At 52.6% G+C, this 18,779-nt stretch overlaps 1 protein-coding gene across 14 annotated transcripts in view; it reads left to right on the top strand.

Moving 5' to 3' along the window:
* Positions 1-18,518, top strand: part of ZBED4 (zinc finger BED-type containing 4) — a 28,585-nt gene extending 10,067 nt beyond the window's left edge. For 11 of the 14 annotated variants that reach the window (XM_061124304.1, XM_061124296.1, XM_061124306.1 and 8 more), the window contains 2 exons: positions 13,193-13,317; positions 13,520-18,518. In XM_061124304.1, coding sequence (XP_060980287.1) covers positions 13,779-17,243 — 3,465 coding nt within the window. In that variant the 5' untranslated portion in view covers positions 13,193-13,317; positions 13,520-13,778 and the 3' untranslated portion in view covers positions 17,244-18,518. Of the gene's footprint in view, positions 1-7,661; positions 7,794-7,889; positions 8,967-12,634; positions 12,830-13,192; positions 13,318-13,519 lie in introns of all 14 variants that reach the window. The other 3 variants (XM_061124299.1, XM_061124297.1, XM_061124309.1) reach the window with 3 other exon arrangements.
* Positions 18,519-18,779: the final 261 nt, after the last annotated feature.

The raw sequence follows: 18,779 nt of genomic DNA, 5'->3' as shown, positions 1-18,779 counted from the left end.
TCTGCCACACTCACGTTATCAGATACTAGTTGTCTTTACATCTGAGGAGGAGAGGTGACTTAGGAAAACTTTCCCTGACTTCCTGGTGCTTCCTCTTCTGCAGACTTTTGTTGTTGTTTAGTCGTTAAGTCGTGTCCGATTCTCTGTGACCCCGTGGACTGCAGCATGCCAGGCTTCTCTTTCCTCCACCATCTCCTGCTCAAATTCATGTCCACTGAGTCGGTGATGCCATCCAACCATCTCATTCTCAGCTGCCCCCTTCTCCTCCAGCCCCCAATCTTTCCCAGCACCAGGGTCTTTTCCAGTGAGTCAGCTCTTCACATCAGGTGGCCAAAGGATTGGAGCTTCAGCTTCAGCATCAGTCCTTCCAAAGAATACTCAGGGTTGATTTCCTTTAGGACTGACTGGTTTGATTGCCTTGCTGTCCAAGGGATTCTCTATAGTCTTCTCCAGCACCACAGGTTGAAAGCATCAGTTCTTCGGTGCTCAGCCTTTTTTATGGTCCAGCTCTCACATCTGTACATGACTACTGGGAAAATCATAGCTTTGACTATACGGACCTTTGTTGGCAAAGTAATGTCTCTGCTTTTTAATACAGAGAGATCACTAACACACAAGGCTTCCCTTATGGCTCAGCTGGTAAAGAGACCACCTGCAAAAAAAAAAAAGAGTCCATCTGCAATGCAGGAGACCCTGGTTTGATCCCTGGGTAAGGAAGATCCGCTGGAGAAGGGATAGGCTACCCACTCCAGTATTCTTGGGTTTCCCTTGTGGGTCAGCTGGTAAAGACTCCGCCTGCAATGTGGAGACCTGGGTTCGATCCCTGGGTAGGGAAGATCCCCTGGGGAAGGGAAAAGCTACCCACTCCACAGTTCTGGCCTGGACAATTCCATGGACTTTACAGCCCATGGGGTTGCAAAGAGTCGGACATGACTGAGTGACCTTTATTTTCATTGCTAAAAATGTGGTGGTCTCCACGACTACATTTTATGTTGTGTGTCTGGGAGGGTTGTGGTTTCCTTTTCTTGTTGTCTTTGACTTTGGTACCCAGGTGACCCTGGCCTCTTACAATGAACTGGAACGTATGCTGCCCTCTTTTCAAAGATTTTGTGGAGTAACGATGGCATTTCTTCTCTTAGTATTTGATAAAATTCACCAGTGGGACCGTCTGGGCCTGCGTTTTTGTTTGTAGAAATTTTTAAGATACTAATTCAATGTCTTTATTTGTCCTAGGTCTGTTCTTACTTTCTATTACTTCCTTGAATCACTTTTATTAACTACTTTCTAGAAATTTTTCCATTTCACCTAAGTTGTTGAATTATAGTGCTCTCTTACATTTTGTTCAGCTTCTGAGGATGCAGTGGACATGTTCCCATGTTTTTGCAACCTATGTCTTCTTTTTTGTTGGCTACTCTAGGGATTCAGCAGTTTTGTTGATGTTTTCGAAGAGCCAACTTTCGGTTTCATTGATGTTCTGTATCACTTTTCTGTTTTCTATTTCATTAATATGAAGTCTAATTTTATTATCTCCTTTTTTCTGTGTTGGTTTTTTTTTTTCATTTATTTTTATTAGTTGGAGGCTAATTACAATATTGTAGTGGTTCTGTGTTGGTTTTGTTTGCTCTTTTTCTAGTTTACTTTTGTTCTCTTTTCAATCTGGAGGTGAATGCATACATTGATTTGAGGTATCTCTTCTTTTCTGAATACAGATATTTGAAGCCATAAATTTCTCTCTGAGCACCACACTAGTTGCATCTCACGTATTTTGGTTTGTTGTGTCTTTATTTTCATTCAGGTGAAAATATTTTCTAACTTCTTCTTTCTCTTGTACTTTTTCTTTAACCGTGGATTATTTAGAAATGTGTTATTATTTCCAAGTATTCATTGATCTCTCAAGTTTCCTTCTGTTGTCTAGTCCCCAAGTCGTATCTGACTCTTCATGACCCCCTGGGCAGTAGCCCACTGTTTTATAATTCAGCGTCATTGTGGTTGAAGGATGTACTCACACAGTTTCAGCTTTTTCACTTACTGACGCTTGTTTCCGGGCTCAGCCTGTGGCCTGGCCGTGGACCGTGCTGTGTGCAGTTGGACAGGGCCCTGTGAGGAGCCGCGGGTTCGGGCTGGCTAATGAACAGCGTTGTCGCGGCGTCTGCCCCTCGCTGACCGCCTCCGGCTGCTCTAGTTGACATCTCTTCAGGCCTCCTGGTCCTCTGCCAGCTGCGGAGCCTCTGGCGACGGTGTGGTTGCAGTTCAGATCCATCATGCTGACGTCATAGTCGGTTCTCTTTCATCGTTTTTCTCTGTGTGCTGACACTTGGCGAGGCATTGTCCTGCCCCCCTGAAGTTTCTTTATATGCGGTTTCTTTTAGTTCTTTCAGCATGTAATAGTAGCTGACTAAAGTCTTTGTCTAGTGAGTCTAACCTCTGAACACCCTCAAGGACAGTTTCTTGGTTTATTTCCCCCCACAATCCTGGTTTTTTGCACGTCTTGTAAACTTCTTGTTTCGGTTGAAAGCTGGACGTTGTTTGCTGTTCTTGTTGGGGCTTTGTTTCGCTTTCGCCGGCTTGCCCCTTGAGTTCCGTGCGGGGCTGCTTTGCAGAGTCTGCCCCCCCATAGTGGTGGCCCCTGCGGTCTGCGTGCCTGCTGGTGCAGCGGCGGCGCATCCGCTGTCTCTGCTTCCGTGTACAGGTGTGTGTGTGCTGGGACCCGCCTTCCCCTTCTGCTTGCTCAGGGCGTCAGGTCACCGGCGGCGGGAGATTGGGTCCCGCAGGTCTTTCCTGGGCTTCTCCTGCTGCAGCCGCCGAACTGTCAGAGCCTTTCCCAGCTCCCTCCTCTGCCTGCTGGAGCTGGAGTGGCTCGGGTGTTGCGGAATTCCTGGGAGAGGGCTTTTCAACTGCGGCTCTGAATCAGATGAACTAAACGCCATGCGCTGTGACGGGGGCTTTTCCAGGGACCTGGGATGCGCGTCCGGCGGTGACCGTGCTGTGGAGAGCGGGCTTTCTGCGGGACGCAGGCCAAGGCTGCCCCTCTGCGGGCTGCTGTCCGTCACAGCGGCCGTGGTCGTGCGGTTCCCGGGGGAGGCAGGCTGGGGGTGAAGTGCAGGGCAGAGCCCCCAGGGTCTCTCCTGAGCCGTGCTCCTCGGGCGGTGCGAGCCTTGGCTTGGCCCGAAGCTGCGAGCAGGGTGGGGGGTCCTCTCCAACCTCGCTGAGCAGGCCGTGGCCTGAGCTTTCCCCTCCCTCCTCTGCCTGCCTTCCGTGTTTTGTCCCTGAGGCACTGTTTAGAGTCTGTTCCCGGCAGTTCCTCTGACGTGGTCTCTGCCCCGGGGGTCGCCCGGGCAGGGGCTGGGGCGCTTCGGCCTCTGGGCCTTCCCTGGCCCGCCGGGCATCGCCGCTGTCGGCGGAGGGATCTGCCGGCGCACGCGCCCGCGGCTGCCCGTGAGCGGGCACTGGGTGGCCCTCGGCGCGTCTGTCCCGCTCGCAGGCTGCCTGCTGGGTCCCCTGCGCGGAGCTGACAGCACAGGGGCCGCGCGGGCCGCCTGGGTCTGTCCTGCTGGCGGATGCTTTGGAGCTAAGGAAACCCCTTCCCGGTTTCGTCTGCTTGTTGATGTGGTTCGTGCGCTTGCGGGTTTGCTCCTCTAGTTCTGTGCTGTTACCAACCGAAACATGAACCCAACTGTAGTTCAGATGAATAAAATAGCTAGGCTTGAGAGAGAAAAGTCACCTGGGAAACCCTTGGATGTGGTGCTTCCTTATACACCCTCAAGCCCACAGACAAAAACGGATCCGCTCACATCTCTAGTTCTGAAGCTTTTTTTGCCTTGGTGGTGTGGGTTTGCATTCTGAAGCTACTTCCTGAATATCATAATTTGAGCAAATGAGCAAATCTTTTGAGCCTAGTGGGAGCCAAATTTCTCGCTATTAGACAAAAAAGTTGCAAATGTGGAAAAGGGGAAGCTAGGGTGCTCCTGTGATGTTGGATTGAAATCGGAGCTATCAGTGTGAATGTGTGGTTTTCATCCACCTGTGCATGAATGTGTCTGTGTGTATGAGTCTTCATTCAGTCCAGTCGCTCAGTCGTGTCCAACTCTTTGCAACCCCATGGACTGCAGAACGCCAAGCCTCCCTGTCCGTCACCAACTCCCAGAGTTTGCGCAAGCTCATGTCTGTTGAATCGGTGATGCCATCCAGCCATCTCATTCTCTGTCGTCCCCTTCTCCTGCCTTTAATCTCTCCCAGCATCAGGGTCTCTTCCAATGAGTCAGCTCTTCACATCAGGTGGCCAAAGTATTGGAGTTTCAGCTTCAACATCAGTCCTTCCAATGAACACCCAGGACTGATTTCCTTTAGGAAGGACTGGTTGGATCTCCTTGCAGTCCAAGGGACTCTCAAGAGTCTTCTCCAACACCACAGTTCAAAAGCATTAATTCTTCGGTGCTCAGCTTTCTTCACAGTCCAACTCTCACATCCATACATGACCACTGGAAAAACCATAGCTTTGACCAGATGGACCTTTGTTGGCAAAGTAATGTCTCTGCTTTTTAATATGCTGTCTAGGTTGGTCATAACTTTTGTTCCAAGGAGCAAGTGTCTTTTAATTTCATGGCTGCAGTCACCATCGGCAGTGATTTTGGAGCCCAAAAAATAAAGTCTGTCACTGTTCCCACTCTTTCCCCATCTGTTTGCCATGAAGTGATGGGACCAGATGCCATGATCTTAGTTTTCTGAATGTTGAGTTTAAAGCCAACTTCTTCATTCTCCTCTTTCACTTTCATCAAGAGGCTCTTTAGTTCTTTTTTGTTTTCTGCCATAAGGGTGGTGTCATCTGTATATCTGAGGTCATTGATATTTCTCCCAGAAATCTTGAGTCCAGCTTGTGCTTAATCCAGCCCAGCGTTTCTCATGATGTACTCTGCATATAAGTTAAATAAGCGGGTGACAATATACAGCCTTCACATACTCCTTTCCTGATCTGGAACCAGTCTGTTGTTCCATGTCCAGTTCTAACTTGCTTCTTGACCTGCATACAGATTTCTCAAGAGGCAGGTCAGGTGGTCTGGTATTCCCATCTCTTTCAGAATGTTCCACAGTTTGTTGTGATCCACACAGTCAAAGGCTTTGGCGTAGTCAATAAAGCAGAAATAGATGTTTGTCTGGAACTCTCTTGCTTTTTCAATGATCCAGCGGACGTTGGAAATTTGATCTCTGGTTCCTCTGCCTCTTCTAAAACCAGCTTGAACATCTGGAAGTTCACAGTTCACGTACTGTTGAAGCCTGGCTTGGAGAATTTTGAGCATTACTTTGCTAGCATGTGAGATGAGTGCAGTTGTGCAGTAGTTTGAGCATTCTTTGGCATTGCCTTTCTTTGGGACTGGAATGAAAACTGACCTTTTCCAGTCCTCTGGCCACTGATGAGTTTTCCAAATTTGCTGGCGTATTGAGTGCAACACTTTGACAGCATCATCCTTTAGGATTTGAAATAGCTCAGCTGGAATTCCATCACCTCCACTAGCTTTGTTCATAGTGATGCTTCCTAAGTCCCATTGACATCACATTCCAGGATGTCTGGTTCTAGGTGAGTGATCACACCATTCTGATTATCTGGGTCGTGAAGATCTTTTTTGTACAGTTCTTCTGTGTATTCTTGCCACCTCTTCGTAATATCTTCTGATTCTGTTAGAAGCATACCATTTCTGTCCTTTATTGAGCCCATCTTTGCATGAAATATTCCCTTGGTATCTCTAATTTTCTTCAAGAGATCTCTAGTCTTTCCCATTCGATTGTTTTCCTCTATTTCTTTGCATTGATTGCTGAGGAAGGCTTTCTTATCTCTCCTTGCTATTCTTTGGAACTCTGCATTCAAATGGATACATCTTTCCTTTTTCCTTTACCTTTAGCTTCTCTTCTTTTCTCAACTATTTGTAAGGCCTCCTCAGACAGCCATTTTGCTTTTTTGCATTTCTTTTTCTTGGGGATGGTCTTGATCCCTGTCTCCTGTACAGTGTCACAAACCTCCATCCATAGTTCTTCAGGCTCTCTGTCTATCAGATCTAGTCCCTTAAATCTATTTCTCACTTCCACTGTATAGTCAGTAGGGATTTGATTTAGGTCATACCTGAATGGTCTAGTGGTTTTCCCCGCTTTCTTCAATTTAAGTCTGAATTAATAAGTTCATGATCTGAGCCACAGTCAGCTCCCGGTCTTGTTTTTGCTGACTGTATAGCATTTCTCCATCTTTGGCTGCAAGGAATATAATCAGTCTGATTTCGGTGTTGACCATCTGGTGATGTCCATGTGTAGAGTCTTTTCTTGTGTTGTTGGAAGAGGGTGTTTGCTGTGACCCGTGCGTTCTCTTGGCAGAACTCTATTAGCCTTTGCCCTGCTTCATTCTGTATCCAAGGCCAAATTTGCCTGTTACTCCAGGTGTTTCTTGACTTCCTACTTTTGCATTCCAGTCCCCTATGATGAAAAGGACATCTCTTTGGGGTGTTAGTTCTAGAAGGTCTTGAAGATCTTCATAGAACTGTTCAACTTCAGCTCTTCAGCGTTACTGGTCTGGGCATAGGCTTGGATTACCGTGATATTGAATCGTTTGCCTTGGAAACGAGCAGAGACCATCTGTCCCTGGGAGTGCATGGACCACAGCCTTGTGTGGCTCCGTGAGCCGTCCTCAGTCAGCCCGCTGGCCGGGCCCAGAGCAGAGGCCCAGTGGGTGCCTGGCCTCTCTGCCGCGTGTTGCTGTGTGTCTGTGTGTCGCTGAATTCCCGTGTGGAATCACTCGGCCACGAGGACGTCCTCTTGCCCTTCCTCCAGTAGAAGTCGCCTGCTGACCCACTCTGTGTATAGTTTGGCCGGCAGTGTTTTTATCTCATATTAATTCTTGTAGGAGTATTTTTGCTGAGTATTGAATTCTGGTTTGGCTTTTTTCCCCCCCACAACTCTGAAGACATACTTCTTTTGTCTCCTGGTTTGCATTGCTTCTCTTTAAAAGTCAGTACTCTATCTAGTTATTTTTTCTTGAAACAGTTCCTGGGGCTGTTGTTGCAGCGTGTGTTAGAAGGTGAGTATAAGAAGCGCATGCCCTCATCACCCAGCTGTAACAGACAGACAGACAGATGTACGGCCATGCCTGTTCTGTGTCCCCCCACTTGGTTATTTCAAAGCAGATAGCAGAAGTCGTATTTCATCTGGACGTTTTCCAGTTAGTGTCTTGGAAAGACAGGCTCCTTTAAAAAGGATTCTTTAAAAAGTCTTATCCACAGTATCTTTATACCTTAATAAACTAAGAATTACTTTGTATCAGATGTTAAATCAGTACCCAGGTCTCCCTCCTTGTCTAAGGAATGCTCTTATGTAGTTTGCTAATTCACACTGGGTGGGATTCAAGTAGTTTGTTACGGAAGCTGGGTTGTTTGTCCTACTGTAGAAGCCCCGTAATCTGGATTCTGCCGATTTCATCCTCCTGGCGGTATTGAGCCAGGTTCCTCCATCCCTCCTCATTTTTATCTCTCTGCTTTTTCTTATTTTTAGCACTTTTTTTTTCTCGTTAAATCTTGCTTGGGGTTTGTAGGGATTCTTGGATCTGTGGTGTGAAGTCTTTGATCAGAACTGTGCTTTCTTTTCTTATGCTTTCTTTCCTTCTTCCCTTCCGTGATGGTCATCAGAGCGTATCTGACGGAGACCCTGGTTGTCGGACGCCTCCTGCGGACCCTGGTCTGTGTCTGCTCCCCGCAGACTCCGCTCCTGCCCCCCCGCTGCAGCCACGCGTCTCACCTCTTTGTGAGTCTGTCTCATAGGTGAGTTTGCCTGTGTCATATCTCAGGTTCCACATGTGAGTGAGTGTCCTGGTACCTGTCCCTCTCTCTGACTTCACTTAGTGTGATCCTTTCCAGGTCCATCCGTGTCCCCGTGTTCATAGCCACATCCCTTCCCGCACGCGTGTCTTCTGTCCACCGCCCCCAGCCCCTCGGACCCCCAGCGTTCCAGGAACAGCGGCCGGTTTGCCCCTTGTGCCTCAGACACGTTTCTCACCCTCTCTGTGCCCGTGTCCTTTGGAGTAAAAGGAGACACGTCCCACTAAACCTTCCTTGAAAGATTGTCATGTGGCTCAAGTGAGCCCCCGCGGGCTGAGCAGGCAAAAGCGGGCCCGCAGGAAGCAGTCCACGCCATCACCCCAGGCTCTAGCCCCAAGAGTCTTCAGAGAGCCTCAGGGTCAACCGAGAATGGGACGTTCGCCTTGAAGGGAGAAGAGCTGGTTCCTCCCAGACCAGAGAGGAACAGGACAAGGTTGTCCAGGACAGAGGTGGTGTCCAGGCCAGCCGGATGGCAGGGAGCTCAAGGCCGCCGACCTTGCCCTATGACCTTTCCATGGAGGCCTGAAGACCTCTGTCACACAGACGCCCGTGGCTTGCCCTTCAGCCTTGCGGAGCGTCTCATCAGGAGTAGGAGCAGAGAAGACACTAAATGCATTTCCTCATCCAGTGACCTACGGTTTTCCTCCCGTTTTCTGTGAACCTGGTGCATTCTGTTGGTTGAGTTTTTAACGTTAAACCAAACGTTCTTCTGATACAGCCCACTTACTCGTGGCCTGTTACCTTTGGTGTGGTGCTGAATGTGATTGGTTAACTTTCTAAGAACTCGCTGCATTTTCTTACGGCTCTTCTGTGATCACGGGGCTGTGACTCTGGTTCTTCTCCCATGACATCTCTGTGGCCGCGTGGCTCCACCTCATTAAAAGAGTTGGGGAGTGTTTCATCTTTTATTTTCTGGAAGAGTGTGTTTCACCAGTAATTTTTTTTTTCCTCTAACGTTTGGTGAAATTCACCAGTGGAACCATCTTGACCTGGAGTTTTAAGAGAAGGGTTTTAACTTCATGTTTAGCTTTTGGACCAGGTAGAGAGCCGTTGAGGCTGTCCCTTCAGTGTGAGGCCAACGTCATGACCGCCGCACGACCGACGCCTGTCTCTGGAGTGAGTCTCTGTTGTGCGTCTTTTCAGATTTTACCCATTTCATCTGAGCTGCTGAGCTTCTCATCATAAAGTCACTCGGCTGTCTCCTTACTGTCTTTTGTGTCTGTAAGATCTGTGGTGGTAATACCCACTTTCATTCTTGCTATCGGTAGTTTCTGTCTTTTCCTTTTTTTTTCTCTTATTAATCAGTGTAGAGGTTCGCCTGTTTTTTTGATTGGTCCAAAAAACCAGTGTTGTGTTTTTTGTTGTTTTTTTTTTCAGATAATACTAGGAGGTTGAGTATTTTTATTTCCCTCTCCTTCAAGATTCTTTTTTTTTTTTTTCCATTTATTTTTATTAGTTGGAGGCTAATTACTTTACAATATAGTAGTGGGTCAAAAAACCAGTGTTAGGTTTCATTGATTTCCGGCCCACCCACCCCCCAACCTCTTCCCCGCTCCCCCCCAATTGAATTGATTTCAAATCTTTTCTTTTATTGTTTTCTTCAGGATTAAATTTGCTGTACTTTTCTTGGGACTTTTTCCTTACCCCTTGGCTTCATACGTATAGAAGTTTTACTTAAGACAGCTTAAAAGCCTGGCAGTTCCAGGTATCGTTCTAATGTTGATTTCTCATTCAGTTTCCTTTTCAGAGACCGTTCTTTGATTTCATTTCTTGTAAATTTATTGAGATTTGCTTTATTGCCCAGAGAACAGTCTATCTTGATGAACGCTGTGTGCCCACCTTTAAGCGATATGTATTCCATTTATTTGGACTGTTCCATAAATGTCATTTAGGCCAAGTTTGATGGTAATGTTTTCATATCTTCTGTTACCTTTACTGATTTTCTGTCCGCTTGTTCAGTTAGCTGTGAGTAGGGATATGAGATCCCACCTCCCTCCAGGCCTGCGGGGTCTGCTCTGTGCACGTGGAAGGTCGGAAGGCCCCCTCTGGTCCACTGTGTTCACGCCCCCTCGCCGCCACTGCCACGGCTCCCCCCCAGGCCCGGGTTGGACTTGCACGCAGCACCCATCCTGTCTTTTTGCTTTGAACCTCTCTTTGTCTTAGCACGTAGCGTGTTTTTGTAGGCGGTGTAGAGGTAGCCTTCCTTTTGCCCCAGTCTGCCAGGCCCTGCCCTTCCTCAGCTGCAGCCGCATGGCCCGTGAGCAGAGGCACTCTCCGTGTTCCCCCGCCGGCTCTGCCCAGAGCGCCTCGCATCTGGTCGCCGCGTGTGCCCGGCGCCCCACGCTGGCTGCTGTCCGGCAGCAGCCGGCCGTCCTTCCGTCCGCTCCTGACATCGCCGCCCAGAGTCGTGCTCAGAGCCACGGGGTCTGGGCGGCCCAGGAGACTGCTCCCACTCACGGCAGGCCCACTGTCACCTGTGTTTCTGACTGAGAGGCTTAAAAGCCAAGGTTCCCGCAGTGAAGTGCCGGGGCGGCTCCCGCAGCAAGGGCGCACTTACTCACATTTACAGGTTTATTATATGGGAAGGGGCTTCCCTCATAGCTCGGACGGTAAAGAGTCTGCCTGCAGTGCAGGAGATGTGGGTTCGATCCCCGGGTTGGGAAGATCCCCTGGAAAAGGAAACAGCAACCCACTCCAGTATCCTTGCCTGGAGAACCCCATGGACAGAGGAGTCTGGCAGGGTACAATCCATGGGGTCACAGAGAGATGGACACGATTGAGCAACTTTCACTACATGAAAAAGGACACAGATGAACGGCCAGATGAGGACGCACAGGCTCCTGAGTGCAGGGGCGTCTGTCCTCATGGAGTTGGGGTGCGTCACCCTCCGGACCCGTGAGTGTCTTTGCTAGCCTGGCAGTTCCCCAAACCCCGAGCTGTTGGAGTTCTGCTGGGGTTTCCTGATGTGGGCCTGTTAGCTCAGTCTGCAGGCAGTCCTGGGGGTCGGGGACTGAGAGTTGGTTTTTGACCGTGGCGTGGTCTTTCTGGCGAGGAGCCTCCGTCATCACCTCACTAGAACGAAAGGTGTTCCTGTCACTCGGGAGCTTCCGAGAGTCTCAGGAGCCCTATGTCAGGACCTGCGGGCACAGACCGGCACACGCTGACGTAGAGTGAACTGCACTTACTCAAAGGGTGGGACGTGCTGAACACACACACACACTTCCCTCGTGTTTGTACATGTAAGCAGCGGCCGCGCAGAGGCATCTTCACACACAGGGAGTCTTAACAGTGACAAAGGCGTTCTTTTGTTGAGAAGGATGATCTTTTCAACAGACAGTATTTGAACAATTAAGATATTCATATACTAAACAATGAATTTGAGTTTTTCAAAGATCTAAATATAAAACAAACAGAAGAGAAAATCTTTCTTAGATACAGCTCCCAAAGCATAATCCATAAACAAATCCATTGCCGGGGACTTCCCTGATGGTCTGGTGGTTAAGAAGCTGCCGTGCAGTGCAGGGAACTCGGGTTCGGTCCCTGGTCTGGGCCCTGAGGTCCCACATGCCGAGAAGCACCTCAGGCTGAGAGCCGCAGCTCCGGGCCCGCACACCACAGCCAAATGTGCACCGGCGCGCATGCTGCAGCTGAGACCCCACGGGCCAATAAATAGGTCTTTTTAAAGAACATATGATTCTAAAAAAAAAAGCAAACTGGTAAATTGGACTTGATTAAAATTAAGAGCATTTCCTTTCAGAAAACACCTAAAAGCATGAAAAGACAAGCTACAGACTGGAATTACATACCTCATAAAGGGCTTCTCTCCAAACATGAAGGACTCGGAGAACTCAGTGATAAGGAAACACACAGTCCATGAAAACATGGGCAAAATACGTGCACGATGCCTCAGCAGTGGAGAAACGCAAACAGCAAATGAACACGTCAAATGTTCGGTGTTACCGGTCGTTAGGAGATTACCTCGTCGGTTACTTGCTAAGTCATGTCTGACTCTTTGTGACCCCACGGACTGTAGCCCTCCAGGCTGCTCTGTCCATGGGATTCTCCTGGTACGAATACTGGGGTGGGTTGCCATGCCCTCCTCCAGGGGATCTTCCCGACCCAGGGATTGAACTGGGGGCTCCTACATTTTCAAGCAGATTCTTTACCACTGCGCCAGCAGGGAAGCCCACCTATTAATTAGAAGAGCTACAATTGCAGTGATGGACCTTACCAAGTCTTGGTATTTTCTCTTTTTAAAAAAGACTTTATTTTTGGCTGTGCCGGGCCTGGCGCTGCGCGTGGGCTTTCTCCAGTCTTGGAGAGCAGGGGCTTCTGCTGGTTGCCGTGAGTGGGCTTCTCAGTGCGGTGGCCTCTTCTGTTGCAGACCACAGGCTCTAGACCCGTGGGCTTCAGTGGTTGCCGTGTGCAGGCTCAGGAGTTGTGGTCCAAGGACTTAGGTGCTTAGAGCCACGTGGGATCTTCTTGACCAGGGATCGAACGCATCCCCTGCGCTGGCAGGCAGATTCTGTGCCACTGAGCCGCCATGGACATCGCTCGCTGTTTTCTCTCTGTGATCTTTCCTGACGTTTTCGGGTGCATGGCAGCGTGTGTGTGTCGCCCCTGAACTCCTGGTCCCTCCCTCTCCCCGTCTCTCACCTCTGGGACCATAAGTTTGTTTTGTATGTCTGTCAGTCTGTTTCTGTTTTGTAAGTAAGTTTATTATGTTTTTTTTTAGATTCCACATGTAATTGATACCACATTTTTCTTTGTCTGACTTCGTTTAGTATGTTAATGTCTAGGTCCATTTGTGTTGCTGCAGTAGCATTATTTCATTCTTTCTAATGGCTGAGCAGTCCTCCGTTATATCGTATCACACCTTCTTTGTCCATTCATCTGCTGATGGAGGTCCGGGTTGCTTCCACGTGTTGGCCGCTGCGGATGGCGCTGCTGTGGGCACTGGGGTGCTTGTGTCTTTTCAGGTTGGTGTTTTCTCCGGATATGTGCCCAGGAGTGGGATTATCGGGTCACGTGGTAGCTCTGTTGGTAGTTTTTTGAGGAGCCTCCATACTGTTGCCCGTAGTGCCTGCACCAGTTTACATCCCGCCAGCAGTGGAGCCGGGCTCCCTTTCCCCACACCTCCCACCTCGGATCATTTGTGGACTTTTGGGTGATGGCCCTGTGACCAGCGTGAGGTCGTACCTCACTGTCATTTTGTATTTCTCTGATTATTAGCAATGTTGAGCATCTTTTCATGTGCCTTTTGGCCCACCTGTATGTCTTCTTTGGGGAAATGTCTATTTAGAGGATATTTTCTTTTTTTTTTTTTTTTTTACCACCACCAGGATTTTATTCTTAAATAAATGCTCAGCCTCAGGCCTGGTTAGGCAGACATCAGAAGAAGGCAGATCGCAGGCCCCTCATCCGTGGGAGCAGTGGGATGGCCCAGGGAGGCAGAGACTCCAAGAAGGTAAGCAGGGCGCTCAGGGCAGCAGGGGCCACCGGAGAGGGTGTTTCATCCTGGGACTAGGTTGTAAAGGCAAGGAACAAGTTTTCCTGTTTCACCTGACCAGTGTGGAATTTTTCTCACACATACTGAAGCTGACATATCCATGACTGTGGATCTGAAATGTGAGCAAGGCCGTTGTCTTACTTGGTTCCATCTGTTGTAGATGACGCAGAAGGAGCACCGTGCCATCGAGTCAGCAGCGTTCCCGCGTCTGAGACCAGCAGGTCCACCCCGCGTGAGCACACGTCTGCCCCGAGATGCATTTAGCAGGAGAACTCCGGGAGCACTACGGTCTGCGCCGTGAGGGGACACGCTCATGAGTTTGTCCGTCCACTCCTCAGTGAGATTCATGCTTACCCATATTCGTAAACATCCCAAGAGATAAGAGTTCTTTGGCCAGAACTGAATAGTTATGGTCAGTCATGGAGAACCGCTGGGAGCCTCGTCCCCAAGGGGCAGGTGATTCGGAGAATACAAACTTGAAAATAGAGGAAGATGACCCTCAAACCCCTAGTCACAGTGTGGAGAGAATGGACTTTGGAAGTGAGCCGGAGGACGGGAGGCAGGCGGGCTGCAGCGAGGAGCCGGCGGCGGGCGGTGCGGAGGGCTGTGCGGGCCAGCCCCCCGGGCGGGGCGCCTCCCCCGAGCCTGAGGACGACTACGGGGCGCTGCTGGCGCAGTACGGCAGCACCCTCTACAGCGTGGCCATGGAGGCCGTGACGCAGAGCCTGCTCTCCGGCCGCGGCCTGGGCTCCAGGAAGAAGTCCCCGGCCTGGAAGCACTTTTTCATCTCGCCGCGGGACAGCACCAAGGCCGTGTGCACCTACTGCATGAAGGAGTTTAGCCGCGGCAAGAACGAGAAGGACCTGAGTACCAGCTGCCTGATGAGGCACGTGCGGAGGGCGCACCCCACCGCGCTGGCGGGGGACCCCGCCCCGGCGCCACGCCCCGCTCCCACGCCCACCGACCCCGAGGGCCCGTGCCCCGGCTTCTCAACGGGCCCGCTGGTCCCCCGGGCGGCCTCCAAGGGCTCGGCTCCCCTCCAGCGGAAGGAGGAGGCCAGCTCTGCAGTTTCTTCCGAGGAGGCTGCCTCTGATAAGCTGGCCTCGGAGAGGTACGGCCGGGACGAGCGCCCTCCGAGGCAGCCCCCGCACGCGCCCCCGCTGCACTGCCGTGAGCCTGCCGAGAACGGAGCGGAGAAGAACCCGCCGCTGCCGCGGAGCGCGTGCGGGTCCCGCCGCAGGTCGGCCGTCTGGAAGCACTTCTACCTGTCGCCGCTGGACAGCTCCAAGGCCGTGTGCATCCACTGCATGAACGAGTTCAGCCGCGGCAAGAACGGGAAGGACCTGGGCACCAGCTGCCTCATCAGGCACATGTGGCGGGCGCACCGCGCCATCGTGCTGCGGGAGAGCGGCGGGGGCCCTGGCGCACAGCCTCCCGGCCCCGCGCCGCCGCCCCTGGGGCCCGCCCCGCCGCCTCCCGACACGGAGCCCGGCCCCCTGCCGGCGTCTCCGGGGAGGGCGCTCCAGGACCCCGCCTCCGCAGCCTCCTCCCCCGACCGGCCGGCGGAGGAGCCGCCCTCGATCTGGGGCCCTGGCGGCGCGCCGTCCCCCTCCTCTGACGCGGGTGAGGCCTCCTGGGGGTCGTCTCCTGAGACGCAGCCGGGCGGCGCGCCGAGCCCGCGGCTGCGGGAGCCGGGCGCCGTGTTCCAGCAGAACAAGAGGGTGATGAAGAGGCTGAAGTCGGAGGTGTGGCATCACTTCTCGCTGGCGCCCACGGACAGCCTCAAGGCCGTGTGCAGGCACTGTGGCTGCGCCATCAGCCGCGGGAAGCGGGGCGACGTGGGCACCAGCTGCCTCATGCGGCACCTCTACAGGCGCCACCCCGAGGTGTCCGGGGGCCAGAAGGGCTTCCTGGGGGCCGGCCTGGCCGGCTCACCCTACGCCACCCTGGCTTCCGCCGAAACGTCCTCCCGGTTGACGGACCTGCCGACCATGGTCGCCAAAAACCATCAAGCTGTGTTTCCCGTCAACAGCAAGAAGACCTCCAAGCTGTGGAACCATTTTTCTATCTGCTCGGCAGACCCCACGAAGGTGGTGTGTCTGCACTGCGGCCGGACCATCAGCCGGGGCAAGAAGCCGACGAACCTGGGCACCAGCTGTCTCCTGCGGCACCTGCAGCGCTTCCACGGCGGCGCGCTGAAGCCCGAGGGGGCCTGGGCCGCCCCGCCCTCCTCGCCCGGCGGCCAGGCGCCCCTGGGCGCGCCTTCCGCAGGCGCCGCCGCCTCTGACGACGGCAGCGAGAAGTTTTACGATTCTCACCCGGTTGCTAAGAAAATCACGAGTCTCATTGCTGAGATGATCGCCCTTGACCTCCAGCCGTGCTCGCTGGTGGACAACGTCGGCTTCAACAGGCTGCTGGCGTACTTGAAACCTCAGTACTCCCTGCCCCCGCCGGCCTACTTCTCCAGGACGGCCATCCCGGGCATGTACGAGGACGTGAAGCACGTCATCATGGCCCACCTGCAGGAAGCCGAGAGCGGCGTGGTCCACTTCACGTCGGGCATCTGGATGAGCAGCCAGACGCGGGAGTACCTGACCCTCACGGCCCACTGGGTCACCTTCGAGCCCTCGGCCCGGCCGCACTGCGAGGACCACCACTGCTCAGCGCTGCTGGACGTGTCGCAGGTGGACTGTGACTGCAGCAGCAGCAGCATCCGGGAGCAGCTGGAGTGTTGGTGGGAGGCCTGGGTGACGTCCAGTGGCCTGCAGGTGGGCATCACCGTCACCGACAACCCCAGCATCGGGAAGACGCTGAACGAGGGGGCGCGCTCCAGCGTGCCGTGCTTCAGCCACACGGTCAACCTCATCGTCAGCGAGGCCATCAAGAGCCAGAGGATGGTCCAGAACCTGCTGAGCACTGCCCGGAAGATCTGCGAGCGGGTGCAGCGCTCGCCCCACGCCAAGGCCAAGCTGGCGGAGCTGCAGCGGGAGTACGGGCTGCCGCCCCACCACCTGCTGCAGGACGTGCCGTCCAAGTGGAGCACGTCCTTCCACATGCTGGAGCGGCTGCTCGAGCAGAAGCGGGCGGTGAACGCGCTGTCCGTCGAGTGCGACTTCCGGGAGCTGCTGAGCTGCGACCAGTGGGAGGTGATGCAGTCCGTGTGCCACGCCCTGACGCCCTTCGCTGCCGCCAGCCGGGAGATGAGCGCGCACGTGTCCACACTGAGCCAGGTCATCCCCATGATCCACATCCTCAGCCGCAGGGTGGAGATGCTGTTCCAGGAGACCACGGGCATCGACGCCATGCTCCGCGCCCTCAGGGAGGCCATGGTGAGCCGCCTGTCCGCCTCGCTGCACGACCCCAGGTACGTGCTGGCCACCCTGCTGGACCCGCGCTACAAGGCCTCGCTGTTCTCCGAGGAGGAGGCAGAGCAGTACAAGCAGGACTTGATCAGGGAGCTGGAAACGCTGGATCCTACCTCAGAGCCCGCGCCCGTCCCCAACGGCTGCGAGCCGGGCTCCCCGCCCCGAGACTGCGCTGGCGAGGAGAGCCTCTGGGCGCTCATGGCCAAGCTGAAGAAGAGCGAGCGCAGAGGGCAGCCCAGGGTCCCCGGGGACGTGGTGCTCGCCTACCTGGAGGAGGAGGTGCTGGAGCACAGCTGCGACCCACTCGCCTACTGGAGCCTCAAGAGGGCCGCCTGGCCCGGCCTCTCCGCCTTGGCCGTGCGCTTCCTGGGCTGCCCCCCGAGCATCGTCCCCTCCGAGCGGCTGTTCAGCACGCCCCCCGAGAACGGCAGCTTCGGCCAGTCCAGGCTCCTGATGGAGCATTTTGAGAAACTCATCTTTCTGAAAGTGAACCTTCCCTTAATATGCTTCCAGTACTGAAGAGCCCGCCGGAGCCACCCGGCGAGAACCGGCGTCTGCCCAGGCTGGCGCTCGCCGCAGCTGGCCCTGCGGGACGACAGGCCAGGCGCTCAGGTCCACGGCCGCAGGAGGGGCTGCCCGGCCCTCGCCATCGCGGCCACACGTGCCTTAACCAGTCCTTCAGGCCAGGTACCACGGTGTGTGTTTTCAGAAGTCCACTAGAAGCAGCTTGTCTCGTCAATGATGAAGTAACGATGATTAGGTTTTCATTCGTAACCGTGAAGTTTTTTACAAGTTGGGGATCAGTAGTTTGTTTCAGTAGAATGGCAGAGGAGAGGTGAGCAGTTTTATTCTGTAGGCTTTTTATTTGATTATGTAAAAATCAGATCAGGTACTGTACTTTAGTTAAAAATTGCTTTAATTGCAACAGAACAGCCTTTGTAGCTGTCAGGTAAAATCTGTAAATAGGAGGTGGAGTTGAAGCCATCTTGACCCAGCAGTTCCTACTGCGGCTCTAAAGGGCGTTGAGGGGGAGAGTGTTCTGGGAGGAAACTGTTGACCATGACAGAGACGTGGCATCGGCGACAAGCCCGAGCTGATACATGACGCAGGGTCGGTCGCGTAGGGTTTCCGCAGAGAGAGCGCTCCCATTTCAGGGGTTTGCCCTGGCGCCACGTGGGCGGCTAGCTTGGACACACACCCACGTCCACGGTGCACGCGGTGGGGCTGCTGTCGGCTGGTGCGCGGCCTGACACGTTTACAGCATCCTGTTGATGAATCTCCAAGCCTCTGACTCAGTGGCTCTACACCATGAAGCTGTCTTGAAATTTGTGCACTGACCCCCAAATTGATCCAATTATGTACACAGTTCTTTTTAGAAGAGGTGGCTTATTAACAGGGAAGAAGATTGCTATGTTATGGTTGTAAGAATAGCCTTAGGCGTTTAGATTTTCTTTTATAAAATAGGGAAGATTCAGCCATCAGTGGGGTATTTTAGGATCCCAAGGACATCAGAATGGATTATCAGTCATCAGGTTTTTTTTTAACAGTAATATGTCTTCAAAGTTTTTGTCTCAGCGTCTAGAAAAGAATTCATTTTCTTATTTCAAACAAGTTAAATATTCTGGGTGAAACGAGTCACTGATTTGCCTATGACCTTTTAGAAAAGTTGTTGTTTTGTTAAAATACTGTACTTATTATTAATCTGAATTTGCATTGACTGTTTTTAGTGTATTTATAAATGGTGAACTCAGTTTCTGAAATTAAACTTTTTATTTGCAATTTTCTACTGCTGGAGGACACTGGCTTTTTATTCTGAGGATGATAAACCGTCCTACCCTTGGGGCAGCGCGCACAGAAACTGCCCTCAGCACGCCTGCAGGTCCTCACATCAGCCGCAGACGGGACCTGGGGGGAGTGGAGGAGTCATTTTTTTTTTTGGAGGAGTAATTCTTAAGCAGCATTTCTCATAGTGGCAGTGACGTCCGAGAACCTTCTAGGGCGTGTGTTCCGAGTGGGCACCGTGGCCCCCGTGCTGCTGGAGGGAAGGGCAGCCAG

Source organism: Dama dama, chromosome 22 (genome assembly GCF_033118175.1).
Source record: "Dama dama isolate Ldn47 chromosome 22, ASM3311817v1, whole genome shotgun sequence".
Taxonomy (NCBI): Eukaryota; Metazoa; Chordata; class Mammalia; order Artiodactyla; family Cervidae; genus Dama; species Dama dama.
The sequence above is the reverse complement of the archived record's forward strand: the minus strand, read 5'-3'. Positions and strand labels throughout refer to the sequence as shown.